The following is a 17829-nucleotide window of genomic DNA, read 5'->3' on the forward strand; positions in this document are numbered from 1 at the left end:
TTTTACGAGATGTCGGTGTCCCTGCTGACTGCCAGGATGGATGGATCTTTATCCTGTTCAGCTATACTACTACTACAACTACTACTACTACTACTACTACTACCAACCTGCAGCATCAGCGGTTGCTGGGCAGCATCCTTTTCCTGAGCGGCCCCGCCCCCTGGTGGCTCACGGTGGCAACTGCACCCTCAGGCCTTGAAGCGGTATCTGGACCTTCCTCCAGCTTCACCAGAGCTTCAGCCCAACGGCAGAAGCTGGTGCTTGTTTAACGTAAGCCTGATCTTCCTATAGTCTAAGGTTCCTAATCAGCCGGCATGGCACTAATATCAATTTATATCTGTCTGTCTGTCTGTATCATCTACAGATATATTTAGAGATGTATCTAGATAGAGAGAATAAAAATGAAACACATTTTTAGCAGACAAAATGTGTTTTGTTAAAAGATTATTCAGACTTTTATTTCTTGTAAGTATTCAATGTTTCTGTGTCCAACGGGATCAGATTTCCTGTTCTCTAAATCTGCAGCTCGCCACGACTTTGAGCATCAGATTGTTGAAAACGTTGAGACGTCCATCAGTTTTCTTACCTGACCGTCTGCTTCTGTCGTCCGTCCAACGGTCCGAAGGCTCAAAAGCAGCAAATCCTGATATTCAAGATTCTAGAAGCAGCGAATATTCCACATTTTTGCTGTAATAAAGGCAGAAAGGAAAAACCACTGCCATTAATCGATTTCGATCAATAAATTAACTGTTGCAGCTCTCGTTTAAAAGCTTGAAAACCCAAATATTTTTGGGTCCCTGGTGCGCAGCTTGACTTCTGATGGGCCGGCGGGCACAGAAACCTCCGTACTAAAGGGTTTTATTCTCTGCTCCGTCACAGACCGAGTCCGACGTGAGCACATCAGACGGTTTGGACACGGAGGACAAACCTGCAGCCTGTGGTCCCGGTGGTGCACGTCCGTCTGGGGTCTCGACGCCGTCCGGCAGGCACAAGAGAGACAATCGTGTCCTGGAAAATCCTGACGTCTGTCTGTCTCCCAGCTTTAATTTAAGGTTTGTTGGCGTCATCGCCATCCCTGTCTCCTTTTGTCTCTTTGTTTCTCGCCTTCACACACAAGTTTGCTCATAAACGCACACACACATGCACGCGCGTGCACACACACACAGATTCTGCCGCATTGCAGTAGGTTGTAAATAGTGAGCGTGAGTGTGAGCAGCAGTGAAATACTGTCTTTGTTCACCTCTATCTCTCACACCCTGCTGCCCCGCCAGAAGAAAGACCTGTAAGGTTGGAAAAAGGGAGAAATACTGTCTTTATTTCTACCTCTTTGTCTCTCAAAGTGCCGTCATAAAAAAGGAAAACAAAAACCCAGAGGAAGGGGATTCCTTCTGTCCCCGTCCGTCCATCTGTCCAACAAGCAGGAAGGAATTTTCCTTTACAGCTTTGAAACATTTCAGGGAGAAAAACCTGCAGGAAGACAAGTCTGACTAGCAGAGGCAGCGCGACAGCGGGCGTCCGGCTCAGACTGTTCACTTACAACATGGCCACCGACCAGCCTCGCCAGCTGAAGGTTTAGGAAACATCAGAGGTTAATGACATCACGGGAACTCTGCGCTGGTCCAGCATCATGAAGCCTGACAGGGTCGGACCCTGACCACCTCCCACCAGGCCTCCACTGGTTTACACACCCGTCACCAGCAGCTGCTTATATCATGATTCTGAGGTTAATAACACACACACACACACACACACACACACACTCGCACACACACACACACACACACTCGCACACACACACCTCTGTGGTGGAGGTGTTGTCATCCTTAATATCAGTCTTATTGTCTCCTTGAAACCTGGGACCACTCGCATACTGCAGGTCACATGACCAGCAGTGATGCCTGGTCAGGCCCAGGCTCCCCGCAGCACCCTGACGCCAGAGCGGGCCACGTGACGTAGGTGGTGTTTGGTCGGTCGAAGATGCGGAAGAGATCGAGTTTTCGTTTGATGGGAACAAGTGAAATATTTTAAAATATTTGATCAGAAAATGAAACCAAGAGACTTAAAAGTGGAGAGAAATTAAGAGGGAACCGTCCACGGAGGCGCGCGACAGCCCTGGCGGGGGGCGCGTGCTTGCTGCTGCTGCGCGCCCGCGCACATGACCGTCACTGGCCAATAGCGGGAGGCCATGGGGTGGGGGGTGGGGTCTGCTTTTCTAATAAATGAATAAAGAGAACGTGATGGAAATGAAGAACCCATCCATCTCACATGGGTTCCAATAACATATAAACATATAACATACATGATGTGTTCATGTACATACAGACATGTAGGTTAGTATGAACACATGTAAACATGGAATGTGTACAGAACTGTCTATAATTTAACTTTGTCTCCCTCAAATATGTCAACACACACGTGTGTGAATTCTACTGTTCGTGGTTTTTCGCTTGTCAGGTCACGTGACTTTGCAACGTTGAATCGTTTTTCTCTTCAAGCGGCGGGAGCAACGTCGACATGACGCAAGTTGGTGACGGCTAATTTACAGGCCAGTGACGTCAGAGCAACACCGGGTTGTGCATGAAACGTAAACATGTCGGCACCTTTGTTGATATCAGGTGATTTTTTCAGGTAATAAAGACGAAGCTCAGCCGTGTCGCCAGGCAGATGAAAAGGTCGATGGCATTAATAATAACCGCAATGACACTGATGACCAACCCAGGAAACAGAAGGCAGGTTCCTTAATGTCATGGAGAACTTTCCTAACGATCCCGCTGGTCCGGTCCGGTCCGGTCCGGCCCGCTCCTGGTCTGGAATGAACCTGAGAGGCGAGCTCGCTTCTCCCCTGTCTTTTTCTGTGTTAGCAGGCCCGCAGTAGCGAGGTGAGCTGAGGGGGACCAGGGCTCCGGCTCCCGGCCGAGGCCTCTCAGCTCTGGCAGGATTCGCCAACCGCGTCGCTGTGAAGGCACAACTGAAAACCACCGAGTCTGAGGCTCGTGCTGGCGAGTCAACTCGAACCGAACAACATCGGTGTAAAACTACCGGCCGCGTCACGGATGGGAGTGGTGTGGCACTTGCAATCGGTGGGGGTACGTCATCTTACTCCTCCCACCTGGAGTACGCAGTAGCACGAGTGAGGTGAATGCTGGCGGGTCAAGAACTGAACTTTGTGGGGCCCCGTGACTCACCTTGGTGTGCTCAGGGTTTCTGAGAGCAGGGCTCATCAACAGAACTCAATCCAACTCGGGACCTTCAGTACCAGTGAGCACCAAGTCATCACAGGGCCTGCACTGCAGGCGACCCGTGTCACGTGACCCTCAACACGCAGGTGGAATGGAGGATGTGGAAACGGGATTTGACGGTTTCCTGTTGCCATGGTGAGCATTGACTTTCCGTCTCAGTCTCGACTGTCCTCACCTGCACCCAAACCATGACCTTTACCTGAACTGAGTGCTTCTGCTGCTGACCGCCAGACTGGATGGCTGCTGTGGCACCTGCAGTGATGTCAACACACACTAGGGGGCACTGACGCACTTTAACAAGCAGTGAGGAAAACCTGCAGGTAGAAAACTGTAAAATGAAGTATTACAGTGAATGCAGAGTATTAGTACAAGAGTGCATGGTGTGGCAATAAAGTTGCTCCCTCTCGCAAAGTGTAGATGATAGTTGGAGGACAACAACGTCTGAAGGAACAAAGATGGCGCCTCACTTTTTCTTAAAGACCACAGGTGGGGGGGGGGGGGTATTTAGAGGATGTGGTTCTTGACGCAATGAATATGCCCCCCCCCCCCCCCAACACAACCTGCTTGGAGTTGAAAATGAAAAACAAAAGAAAAAAGTGTTTTCTTTCAGTCCAGAGTTGGGGGGGGGGGGGGGGGGACAGAGCGAGACAGACAGACAAAGAGAGAGACAGACAGACAGAGAGAGAGAGACGCGCTCGGTTGGGCTGTAGGTCAACACTGCCATCCAGCGGCCGAATGCTGCAACTACCACGCCACCACAATGACATCTACACAACTGCAGGTGACTGCGTGCACGGACGGCGCATGCGTACTTGGTGTGTCTCGTCCTCCGCCGCGCGTTTCGTGATTTTATTCAAACTCAGTTTTGTTTATGAAATCCAACCCTTTGCTCAAAAAACACAATGATGATATTATGGACAAATAAGCTAAATATCGATATCATCAACCAATCAGATATGTTGGCAGCCTCCGGAGGTGAATAAGACATTAACGATATAACCACGGGATTTGGTCCCAGCGGTGTTACTATGGCAACGCGTTTCCTGGCTGTGCTGGCGTCATTCTGCGCTCGACGTTCAATCAGGACTCGTAACCTCAGCAGGCAGCTTCCTTCGTTGTTGTTTGTATTTTGAGAAAAAGACCCAACGTGGTTTTTGTGCTCAAAAGTTTGAAGAGACAGATTTTTTTGCACCTGCTGAACTTTCAAATGTGGCATCTAATTATGACGTTAATTACGAATCTTTCTGTCGAATTTATTCTTCATTAAATGATGAAGAGCCACGTTTTAATCAGCAGAAGACGAAACATCAGAACCTCGACATTAAAGTGATTCCGTGCGTTGAGAAAAACGAGCACCGTTGACGTGATGATGATGTCATTATTATTGGAGCATTCATGCTGGATTTCGTTACTGTAGTTGATTACTTTATCGACGGCTTATTTACTCTATTGACTGATTGACAATTGCAACTGATCATTAAAAACTAAAATGAAGATTGTAATGATTAGTTATTGAACAAAAGGCAGAAACATATTTATTTATTCATTAATTTATTTATAAAATAACATTTATTTAGTTTTTTTGTACATTTCTTTAATATGACAAGAATAATTCTGCTGGTCTCAGTCGACTAACTGGTTAATGACTTTTAGCTGTTTGTTGTACATTTCAACAAAAAGTGATTTACATAAAATAACGAAGCATCAGGACGAAAAAAATATTAAAGCAACAATTACAGAATTAATAGAAAAAAGCCGTTAAATTAGGAGACCGACGGTTTCAGTGCAACAGCAGAAGAAGAACGTGATGTCATGAAAAACATCGATAAGCAGAAAAGTCGTCAGCTGTTTCCGGTTGCTGGTCCAAGTTTGTGGAGCATGAAATCGATGTCGTCGTTAATTCATTACAACAAATGTTAATTCGTGAAACATCTTAAAGATCTCGACATGGCGACTGGAAAACCGTAAATGTCAGTGAACGCGCGCAGCGGATTGGAATCAAGTGCAGCAAACGAAGTCCAATCAGGAACGACAAAAAAAAAATGCAAACCTCAAATACAAAGCCGCGGACACGAAAGCTGGAAACGTCTGTTTTCTAAAGACCACAAACCGATGAGGAGTCCCGGTGAGGGTCTGGTGTCGGGTCTGGAGCAGAAACCTCTGGAGCCTGTGTGTCACCCCCCGCAGCCCAACATCGCTGCTTGTTGTCCAACTTTAGTGAGGTTCAGCAGGAAGGCGAGAGGCGACGCGGGGTGGCCACACCGTCCTCTGCATGTCGGTTCTGCTCGGTTACCGCACCGTTTACTGCGTCTCTGGTCGGGGGGCGTTTGGTCTGGGACAATGGCGTTCAGGGGGATACGGAGGCTCCGGGGCAGGAAAGGGTGTCCAATAACACCATATAGTCCCGCTGGCTGTCTGGCCTGGATTGCTTTATGGTTCCTGTCTCCGCGCAAGGAAAAGTCACGTTTACTCTCAGTTGCTTTATGACCCCGCGCTCCGGGGCTGAAATGGCCGCCATAAAGGAGCCGAGCTGCCGCGAGGCTGCAAGCAGACGCGCAGGCAGAGCTGGAGCCCAGATACCTGCAGCGGTACAACCCTTGACTTTGAATACCCACAATGCATCGCTCTGCTGGCTCTCAGCGCTTCTCCTGCAGGAGAGCTCACGTGCACTGGAAGACCGAGGCTGTTCATTCAGTTAACGCCATTCACACCCCCCCCCCCCCCCCCATAAGAGAGCAGGGGAGACCCGGGCCAGTCGGCACACACCTCACCACTGACACACACCTCACTACTGACACACACCTCACCACTGGCACACACCTCACTACTGACACACACCTCACCACTGGCACACACCTCACCACTGACACACACCTCACTACTGACACTACTAACACACACCTCACTACTGACACACACCTCACTACTGACACACACCTCACCACTGACACACACCTCACTACTGACACACACCTCACCACTGGCACACACCTCACCACTGACACACACCTCACTACTGACACTACTAACACACACCTCACCACTGACACACACCTCACTACTGACACACACCTCACCACTGACACACACCTCACCACTGACACACACCTCACTACTGACACACACCTCACCACTGACACACACCTCACCACTGACACACACCTCACCACTGACACACACCTCACCACTGATACACACCTCACCACTGACACACACCTCACTACTGACACACACCTCACCACTGACACTACTGACACACACCTCACTACTGACACACACCTCACTACTGAAACACACCTCACCACTGACACACACCTCACCACTGACACACACCTCACTACTGACACACACCTCACCACTGACACTACTGACACACACCTCACTACGGACACACTCCTCACCACTGACATACACCTCACTACTGACACACACCTCACCACTGACACTACTGACACACACCTCACCACTGACACACACCTCACCACTGACACTACTGACACACACCTCACCACTGACACACACCTCACCACTGATACACACCTCACCACTGACACACACCTCACCACTGACACACACCTCACCACTGATACACACCTCACCACTGACACACACCTCACCACTGATACACACCTCACCACTGACACACACCTCACCACTGACACTACTGACACACACCTCACCACTGACACACACCTCACCACTGACACACCTCACCACTGACACTACTGACACACACCTCACTACTGACACACACCTCACTACTGAAACACACCTCACCACTGACACACACCTCACCACTGACACACACCTCACTACTGACACACACCTCACCACTGACACTACTGACACACACCTCACTACGGACACACTCCTCACCACTGACACACACCTCACTACTGACACACACCTCACCACTGACACTACTGACACACACCTCACTACGGACACACTCCTCACCACTGACACACACCTCACTACTGACACACACCTCACCACTGACACTACTGACACACACCTCACCACTGACACTACGGACACACTCCTCACCACTGACACACACCTCACTACTGACACACACCTCACCACTGACACTACTGACACACACCTCACCACTGACACACACCTCACCACTGACACTACTGACACACACCTCACCACTGACACAAACCTCACCACTGACACTACTGACACACACCTCACCACTGACACACACCTCACCACTGACACTACTGACACACACCTCACCACTGACACACACCTCACCACTGATACACACCTCACCACTGACACACACCTCACCACTGACACACACCTCACCACTGATACACACCTCACCACTGACACACACCTCACCACTGATACACACCTCACCACTGACACACACCTCACCACTGACACACACCTCACCACTGACACTACTGACACACACCTCACCACTGACACACACCTCACCACTGACACTACTGACACACACCTCACCACTGACACACACCTCACCACTGACACTACTGACACACACCTCACCACTGACACACACCTCACCACTGATACACACCTCACCACTGACACACACCTCACCACTGACACACACCTCACCACTGACACACACCTCACCACTGACACACACCTCACCACTGACACTACTGACACACACCTCACCACTGACACACACCTCACCACTGATACACACCTCACCACTGACACACACCTCACCACTGACACACACCTCACCACTGACACACACCTCACCACTGACACTACTGACACACACCTTGATGCACACATACACGCCGTCACATGCCTTTCGACAGTCAACATTCTTCTTCTTGCCCCCAAATGTTGACAGTATTCGCTCGCCCTTGAGCGACTGCTCCATTTGTGACGCTCCCCCTCCACTGCTGTCAGCCCGCTACCGTGTTCAGGGTCACTGTGAGAAACAACAACCTCTGAGCTGAAGCGCTGAAAATGGCAATTTTCACCAATAGTTGAACCTGCAGGTCAGCTGGGTTTTCTGGTGAGTTGATGTCAAGGCGAAGGCGCCTTCTTCTGACTGTGTTTTCCTGTCTGGCTTGATTTGGCAGCATCGTTGCATCCTGAGCCTTAGCAGCGCCTGATTCTGATTGGCTACAGAAGTTCAAACCAGCCGAGTGTTTCTGTGGCTTGTTTGTTCCTCTGCTGGTGTCGTGGCCGCCCACCTCGTCTCTGACGTCGTTACCTGTGATTCTCAGCAGCTTGCTTCTTGTTTGCTAACTCGCTACTGTCTGACCTCTGACCCCAGTTAGAGTGGTAGACCGTAAGCGCTTGTTAGGTGATGATTCCTGGAGTGTAACATATCACTAGAATGTAAAACTGATGAATGAAATGCGTGAAACACACAGCACATGAAGTCACTCTTCATTTTTATTTCATTATAAAAGTCACCATACAAGCAGCATATTTAGCCTAAATGAGCAGATGAAGGCTTTATTTCATCACATCTTGACTCCAGTTCTATGACCTGCCGCGTTAGGCTAACATAGCCTGGTGAGTTTCCTGTCCTCCCAGAGAGAACTTGACATCCGCGAGTCATTCACTTACTGTTCGGTTAATGGTCCTGGAATATAGAGAGGTTGTGCGTTGTTGGTTGTACTCGGCGTTGTACTGCAGCATTCTAACAGGAAGGAAACAATCAACCATCAGACTGCCATCTAGCTTAGCCGTGACTGGTGTGTGATCATATACAGAGAGAAATGGGGCGTGGCCACATCTGCATAACAGACCAGGAACAGATACATATATACAGCAACAATGACGACGACAACAAAGACACCAGCTTGGATACATGCACAGGTAAAAAACAGACAAGATGAACTCTGTGTCTCCATCCTGCTGAGGAATATTTGGGGGAGACCCGGCCTGTTGCAACACGAGCCACAACAAGAAGTCAGGACTCTGGCATCTCACTGCTGCAGAATTCACCTGAAAACACCTGAAGAATAAGTTTTGCTTTCATATATTTTCTTTAAAGCATTATGGTGTTGAATTCATAATTAAATTAAGCATTAGTGCTAATCTAACACTGAAGCTGCAACACTTCAAACAAAAGGTTGTTCAGATTTAGCCACAATCATCAAAAATATGTGGTCGCTGCTGTTGATTTCCTTCTCCAGTAACCAGATCCCTCCTCCCCACCAGCCGTGAGCCGGGACGCCCACTGGTTCCTTACCTCACCGTGTATTTAGAACTAGCGCCAATCAAAGTCACGCTTCACGTATGTCTGCAGCTGCAAGTTTCCCTTCACTTTCACAAAACCAATCATGAATCTCCAGTCAACATTGGTGACCATTTCCACGCCGCTCTTGCTCAGCAGAAGCTGCCTCTTGTAGCTTCTGGTCTGGTAGTCAGACGGGAGGAAGTAAAAAAAAAAAAACAGCTCATCTTCTTTTTCTTGCCTGCAGGAGGCTGAGGAGGACGAACGCTCATGAGAGCTTTGACAGCTCCTGCTTTGGATGCAGGAAATGCTTGACACCGTATGACGTGTTCAATTAAGAAAGGGTTGTTTCTTTGTGTCATTTTCAACCACGAGGATAGTGAACGACCACCAGGAGGAGTAGAAGCAGCACATTGACCTTCAGTCCAGACGTGCAATGACAAAAGACGAATATTTACACGATTCAACTTGAATTAAAACCAACTGAAGGTTCAGTGAAATTTGTCAACTGCTTGAACTCCAACTCTTGTTGGCAACTCAGGTTCTTAATACTCCACCAGTCTGGTGTTTACTGGTGGATCTGATGTAGAACTGAACCTCCAACATCCACCAGTCTGGTGTTTACTGGTGGATCTGATGTAGAACTGAACCTCCACCATCCACCGGTCTGGTGTTTACTGGTGGATCTGATGTAGATCTGAACCTCCACCATCAACCAGTCTGGTGTTTACTGGTGGATCTGATGTAGATCTGAACCTCCACCATCAACCAGTCTGGTGTTTACTGGTGGATCTGAGGTAGAACTGAACCTCCACCATCCACCAGTCTGGTGTTTACTGGTGGATCTGATGTAGAACTGAACCTCCACCATCCACCAGTCTGGTGTTTACTGGTGGATCTGAGGTAGAACTGAACCTCCACCATCCACCAGTCTGGTGTTTACTGGTGGATCTGATGTAGATCTGAACCTCCACCATCCACCGGTCTGGTGTTTACTGGTGGATCTGATGTAGAACTGAACCTCCACCATCAACCAGTCTGGTGTTTACTGGTGGATCTGATGTAGATCTGAACCTCCACCATCCACCAGTCTGGTGTTTACTGGTGGATCTGAGGTAGAACTGAACCTCCACCATCCACCAGTCTGGTGTTTACTGGTGGATCTGATGTAGACCTGAACCACCACCATCCACCAGTCTGGTGTTTACTGGTGGATCTGATGTAGAACTGAACCTGCTGATATCTCCAGCTGCTAGGAACCAGACGTGGAACCAGACGTTCTACTGTGAGAACTGATTCACGGCTCATTGTAACTAGTAGTAAAGAGTGCCCTGAAATTAAATGGGTTCTTTCGTAGTTCCTTGTATATAATAATCCTGACAAAGCCCACCAGAAACACCAGATCCGTAATGACGGTGACACTGATCAACTGTTGTCTTTATTTTGTGTTCCTGGTAAAGCTGGCAATCATGTCAGTTCTCTTTGCCAGTGGGCGAGTTTCCGTCCTCTCCTGCGGCACCGCATGGCATCGTGACTTTGTACGTGGCCCTGACATTGTGGTTGTGAGACGATTCCCTCACTAAATGGGAGTTGGAGTTATTTTAATGTGTCAACATGGCAGCTAGTAGAGCTAGCATTCATGATTAGCATTAGCATTTTCCTGGGTGTAACGGCTCTGTGTCGGGGAGGTGACGTACTTGTGTGTTAACAACGTTTTGGGGTGGCAGCGAGATGACGTGTAGTGTGTGACACCCCCCCCCCTTCCCGAGTGCCACTTTGATTGGACCTGCTGCCATTGATGACAGAAGCCTCGTGTGGATGTTTTGCTCCCTTAGTTTGGATTGAATTTAGTGAAACTTTATTTAAATCCAGTTTGGGCTGCTGGAAGACAGATGCTCAGTCGTGACATCCTGCGCTGGATTTATGGTTGCTAGTTCCCGTCTCTGGCTGACCAGAATCCTTTTACAAGGACGCTGGGTTTAGCATTGAATAATAACACATGATTTGCACTCAGGCAGTTTATGTGAAATCAAGTATGTGTCAAGTAGTTTAGGAATGAGCGATATACGACCTTAGTAGAAGCAGAAATGTTTTTAAGTCTTCAACTTTATCTTTTTATAGATCTTGGTGTAAATAATAAGATTTTATTGAGCGTTGTTTCAAACTGGTTCAAGCTGCAGCTGGACTGAAGCGTCCTCATATGCAGATGGCCGGCGTTTTAGACTTCAAACATAAAAAGGTCAAACAACGTTACAACATCCGGGTCTCCCCTGCAAGGTTCCACCTTCACCGCCGTCCACAGCACCACGTTCTAGCTGATGTAACCTCACCTCTCCTGAAAAAACACAAATCGCTCATTCATTTAGACTCCGCCTCTCCCGGATCATCAGCTTCTTCATCTTCATGCGTCTGTTCTGGAACCAGATTTTGACCTGTCGCTCTGTCAGGTTCAAGAGTCCTGCCACCTCCAGCCGCCGGTCCCGCGTCAGGTACATATTGTAGAGGAACTCCTTCTCCAGCTCCAGCGTCTGGTGTTTGGTGTACGGGCATCTCTTCTTCCGGGTCGACTTGGCATGGATCCAGCTGGCCGACGGGTTCTCTACAGGAGAAACAGAACCCAGTCACAATTTTACCTCTCGCCAATAAAATCAACTTCCTCCCTTCTGTAAAGAGAAGTTGAAAGACCGACATGAAAACAGTTTTCTCATTCATTCATCATTGTCAGGAACAACTTCTATGAGCAAGCGACTTTTGACTTGTAACAAAGAGACAGAAGAGCACACGCATGCTGCATGAACACAGCAACACTAACACAGTAACACTCTGTAACGCAGTAACACTCTGTAACGCAGTGACACTCTGTAACGCAGTGACACTCTGTAACGCAATAATACTAATACAGTAACACAAACACAGTAACACTCAGTAACACGAACACAGTAACACTCGGTAATGCAGTAACACGAACACAGTAACACTCTGTAACGCAGTAACACTCTGTAACGCAATAATACTCTGTAACGCAATAATACTAATACAGTAACACAAACACAGTAACACTCAGTAACACGAACACAGTAACACTCGGTAACGCAGTAACACTCTGTAACGCAGTGACACTCTGTAACGCAATAATACTAATACAGTAACACAAACACAGTAACACGAACACAGTAACACTCGGTAATGCAGTAACACGAACACAGTAACACTCTGTAACGCAGTAACACTCTGTAACGCAGTAACACTCTGTAACGCAATAATACTAATACAGTAACACAAACACAGTAACACTCAGTAACACAAACACAGTAACACTCGGTAACGCAGTAACACTAACACAGTAACACTCACTTATACTGTAACACTCAGTAACGCAGTAACACTAACACAGTTACACTAACAAACACAGTAACACTAACACAGTAACACTCACTAACATGTAACACTTAGTAACGCTGTGACACTAACCGAGTAACACTAACAACCACAGTAACACTAACACAGTAACACTAACACAGTAACACTCACTAACACAGTAACACTCAGTAATGATGTAACACTACCACAGTAACACTCTGTAACGCAGTAACACTAACGCAGTAACACTTAACGCAGTAACACTAACACTGTAACACTCAGCAGTGCAGTAACACTAACACAGTACCACTAAAACAGTAACACTAACACAGTAACACTACCACAGTAACATTACCACAGTAACACTAACACAGTAATGGCTATTAATTAAATCAAGGGAACAACTTATCTATCTCATGGCCCCAAAATCACTGCACAGCATTAAAAGAATGTGAAGTAAAGTAAATTACCCTCCTGATTCCTCTACGAATTTGCACCGTGAAAATATTTTGAAGAGACAGCGAGCGGCAATAAATACACATTCCAATAAGCCAATGAATGTCCTCTAAATCTCCAGTGCAGGCACATTTGACCAGTGGCTTCATTCTTTAAATTATTAAACTGCTGACTGCTGACTGCCATTTGAAGTTGATATGAAGTTTTTTTATTGGCCACTTGGAAAATCCAAAGAGAGAAAACTGACATGCAGGTCAGAAGAGCAGAATCTAGCAGAACAAATCTCTTTTATCAAAGGAGGCAAATCGCATCGAAGGTATAAAACTGGTTTAAAACGGCTCTTAGAACATCTTTGGTGAGATCATATGATTTAATGCACTTTTGTTTTGCTTAAAGTTTATAATTTAAGTTCAATACAAAAAAAATTATATTGCAAATTCACATCATGATACATTTATATGAGACTTTGATTTAAATCTATTCATGAACATTAGACTGGAAATGTAAAAATGGCAGACTACTGGCAGAAATTAATCAGACTCAAATAGAAAATTTCATAGTTACAGAAGATAAAAAGTGGAAAAAATACTGACTACAACTTGAACTTTGGAGAATTATTCAGAAATTACACTCTCATATTACTTATTTTGAATTAAGCCATTAAGGACAAGTTACTATAATTTTTACAAAATAATTGGCCTGTGATGCATTCATTTGTGAATTTGTTAAAAATAAGAAAATATATAAAATATATAAATTTGCTGTACAGGCACAATCTACAACAAGCACACAAGTATTTCTTCTTTTAGAACGTCAGTCTGAACATTCTCACACAGGAATCATCTCATGAAAAATCCCTCTGACTGGCTGGGAGCACTCCAGTTTCTCCAGTGTGTGTTCACATATTTATAAAATGAAACTTGTTATGCATTCATAAAAAATACCTGACTGTTTCTGTGGATTCTGACACACATTTTCTTACCAGTTGAAACTGTTAAAATGCAAGGGTAGGAAATGCCAGATAACACACACACACACACACACACACACACACACACACGAATTTATGTATACATAGGTATATATGTGTCTATATTTTTACAAATATAAATATGTGTGTATATATATATATATACACATCTGTATATATGTGTGTGTATATATATATATATACACACACATATATACATACATATACTGTATATATATGTATATATGTGTGTGTGTATACACATATATATATATATATATATATATATATATGTATGTATATGTACATAAACACACACACACACACACACACACACACACACACACACACACACATCCATCCATTTTCCCCCATCAGTTCCAGACACCTCGGTGGAATTGAAGGAACAACAAGACCCTAAGCTGCAGTAACTCTGTACTTCCTGCGATGCTGAGTTCGTTTCACAGAAGGTGGCGACAGTGACGTAACAGTGTAGAAGAGAGTCACCTGATTTATTGTATCCTCATGTAGCAGTTCAATACAAATCTTTGGCACCAGTCTCCATGTATGGAAACACAAGTACTACAATATACTGCAGTATGGACAGCTTGTCCCGTGATACACCTCTCTACTTTGAAAATCACGGATTATAACTAAGTGACCCTACAGTGACGTCAGAAGAGCAAAACGCTTCTTGACCGGTAAACCATGAGTCAGCATTTTCTGTAACCTCCAACCTGGCGTCTGTCCATGAGACTTATCCCCCCCCCCCCCCCACACACACACACACACACACACGTCAACCCCAAAATTAGAAAAAAAAAAGTGAGAACGACAAAGCAAAGACCTGGAAGTCGTTCCGGGTTAATCCCGGTTTGCTATAATTGTTCTGCATTAATATTCCGCTTTGATCAGGCCGACTTTGTTTGTTAAACGCATTAAAAGAACCAACAAAGTTGAGGCCAAAAGAAAATTAAGAAAAGAGAAAAGAAAGAAAATCCAAACATTCAAACCGCGGAGCCGAAACATTTCAACTTGTCAAAGACGGCATTTAGACGCCTTTCAGAACCAAACCTCGTCGCAGTTTCAGTTTCTGCGGGTTCGGAGCGGTCCAGCGGTCCTGCGCGCGCGGACAGAACTCCTGCAGGAGCTCGTGTTTTTCTTTATTTGCTCGTTTTTTTGTTGTTGTTTTTTTTACCACCATTTGTAGTCCTGCTGTAATAATACTTGTCAATTAGACGACATTTTTCCTGTCATGTTTTAGACCTGATGACGTTTCTAAATTGCGGTAAAAACTGTCTCTAAATTTCTGGCTCCAACTTTGTCGAGATTTCACCCACGCGTGGCCCTGCGCACGCGGACTTCTCGGGTTGGGGTCAGCCGGTAGCCCGGCGCTGCGGGTCCTGGAGGTCAGAAATCCTCCTCGAGTTTTTCACGTCAACATGAAGCCGAAGCGACTGACAACAACACAACCTTCATTATTTTAATGGACAATAAAGTTTTATATTTTGCCGTTTAGTCCTACAAGACATTTATAGGCCTATAAAAGTCACACACACTTGCGTACATATGGCAGCTTTCTCCTCTCTCTCTCTCTCTCTCTCTCTCTCTCTCTCACACACACACACACACACACACACACACACACACACACACACACTTCTGCAGCCCCGTTGCTGAGGTACTCACCCGGGTCAGCCTGCTGCGGCGGCGGTGCTTTCCTCTCCTCGTCCTCTTTCCGGGGCTCCCGCTTCCCTCCGAGCTCCTCCACGGTCCCTAGCCGCTCCAAGACCACCTCAGTCGTGCTGGCGAAGCTCGAATTCCCGGGGCTGTCGTGCGGAGGCGGGGAACTCTCAGGTTTAACTGTCTCGAAACGCGGGCTCGGGTTAGAGGGGTCTCCCTGACCCGGGAGGCATCCCGGGAAACCGGTGTCCGAGGTGGACGTCGGTCCTTCCCAGCAGCGGACGAACCTGCTGTCTGAGCCCGCGGAGGGTGCGAGGTGCTCGGCGTGCGTCTGCGGGCCGTAGTAGGGCTGCTGGTGCGGCGGGTGGTGGTGGTGGAGGAGGGGGTGCGGGTGGAAGAGCCCCGGGACGGAGGCTCCGGGGGCCGCCTGCAGTTGCGGGGAAGAGTTGGAGGAGGAGGACGGAGTGTTCGTCCACGGAGAAAAGCCGTTTAAACTCGCTTGTTTGCTGGAAAAATGTGAGAAATCCGGAACGTGCGAGCCGGGGGAGCCCTCCTCCTCCTCCGCCGCCCGGCCTGGCTTCCCGCAGCCGGCCGCCGGAGCCTGCAGGGCTCCCGGGATGAAGTGCGCCCCGTAGGGCTCGTCGGTCTGTAGCCCCATCATGGAATAATAATTCGTTAGCGACATGTTTATTTTATTATTCCATAAAAAGACACTTAAGGCGACAGTAAAACCTTAGACGGCGGTACAGCGGCGCGCATCCTCCCCTAAAATGGTAGTAATTTTTTTGCTGCTCTTCTTCTCCTCAGCTGCTGATTGGCTGGGTGGCAGGTCACGTGGTCGGACTGTATTTATCCTGAGAAGAAAATAAATCAAATCATTCTTTTGTGCTCAGGAATGTGATAGCGGGCCTCCTCTGCGCCACATGTGCGGCTGCGCTCCTGAAACACGCGCAATGAAACCACGGTCAGTCACCGGGAGAGATGCGCGCGCGCGCGTGTGCGTGTGTGTGCGTGTGTGCGCGCGCGGTTGATTTCTTAAACCTCAGCAGCCTTCATGGACGTCATGTCTTCTCAGGGACGATATTGGCCGGGACAAACAGATGGTTTGCGGCCCTGACGCGCTCCTGGCGTCGACTGTTTCTGACGTGTCTGTCCCCTTAGCCCTTCGTGACGTCACTCATTACAAACATTTTCACTTATTTTTGGAAGCCGCGGCCTCGCCTCCAATTAACTGCCTGATCGATACAGTTTGGTCGTATTGGCTGGTCGACTGTCACCTGCTGTCGCAGCAAAGCATTGTGGGACATTTCTGGGTTTTCGTTTATCATTTGAGTTTTGTGGTGAAAAATGTGTGAATAAACTCAGTCAGTCAGAGTGAAACAGGTGGGCGCCGCCGCCATGGCGCTGACACTGTAGCACAGCTGAACAAGAGTCAGAATGAAAGCACATCTCCATCTTCATCCCCTTCCTCACATTCATCTTCCTCACCTTCATCTCCATCTTCATCCCCTTCCTCACCTTCATCTTCCTCACCTTCATCTCCATCTTCATCCCCTTCCTCACCTTCATCTTCCTCACCTTCATCTCCATCTTCATCCCCTTCCTCACCTTCATCTTCCTCACCTTCATCTTCCTCACCTTCATCTCCATCTTCCTCACCTTCCTCACCTTCAACTTCCTCACCTTCATCTTCATCATCGTTCTACACAAAGTAACTGACGGGTTCAGATTAATAAAGTGGTAAAGTGCAATATTTCCACGAAATAAAAGTCCAAATTCCTCTGAAATGAAAATACTCAACTAAAATACTCGTGTCCTGACATGTAAACAGAGTAAAAGTACTCGGTTACTTTCCAGTTACTTTCCCCCACTGCGTCTCACATCCGATCGGTACCGAGCCCTGGAGGGGTCACAGAGAGAGTGGGAGTTTT

At 47.2% G+C, this 17829-nt stretch overlaps 1 protein-coding gene and 1 long non-coding RNA gene across 3 annotated transcripts in view; one reads left to right on the plus strand and one right to left on the minus strand.

Annotated features, from left to right (window-relative positions):
- Positions 1-3717, plus strand: part of LOC147247070 (uncharacterized) — a 20751-nt gene extending 17034 nt beyond the window's left edge. Inside the window, exons 3-6 of one of the 2 annotated variants that reach the window (XR_015109471.1) lie at positions 880-1052; positions 1458-1723; positions 2455-2729; positions 2865-3717. This is a non-coding gene — a long non-coding RNA (uncharacterized LOC147247070). Of the gene's footprint in view, positions 1-879; positions 1724-2454; positions 2730-2864 lie in introns of both variants that reach the window. The other variant, XR_015109470.1, reaches the window with a different exon arrangement.
- Positions 3718-11250: 7533 nt separating this feature from the next.
- On the minus strand, positions 11251-16631 carry LOC147247072 (homeobox protein Hox-D9b-like). Its single transcript, XM_086180653.1, has 2 exons — positions 15905-16631; positions 11251-12028 (listed from the first exon to the last, which is right to left on the minus strand). The coding sequence occupies exons 1-2, from the start codon at positions 16581-16583 to the stop codon at positions 11784-11786; spliced, it is 924 nt and encodes a 307-aa protein (XP_086036779.1). The 5' UTR covers positions 16584-16631; the 3' UTR covers positions 11251-11783.
- Positions 16632-17829: the final 1198 nt, after the last annotated feature.

This window comes from Aulostomus chinensis, chromosome 16, assembly GCF_037954235.1.
Source record: "Aulostomus chinensis isolate RoL2024-O1b breed Wild chromosome 16, RoL_Achi_v1.0, whole genome shotgun sequence".
Classification (NCBI taxonomy): domain Eukaryota; kingdom Metazoa; phylum Chordata; class Actinopteri; order Syngnathiformes; family Aulostomidae; genus Aulostomus; species Aulostomus chinensis.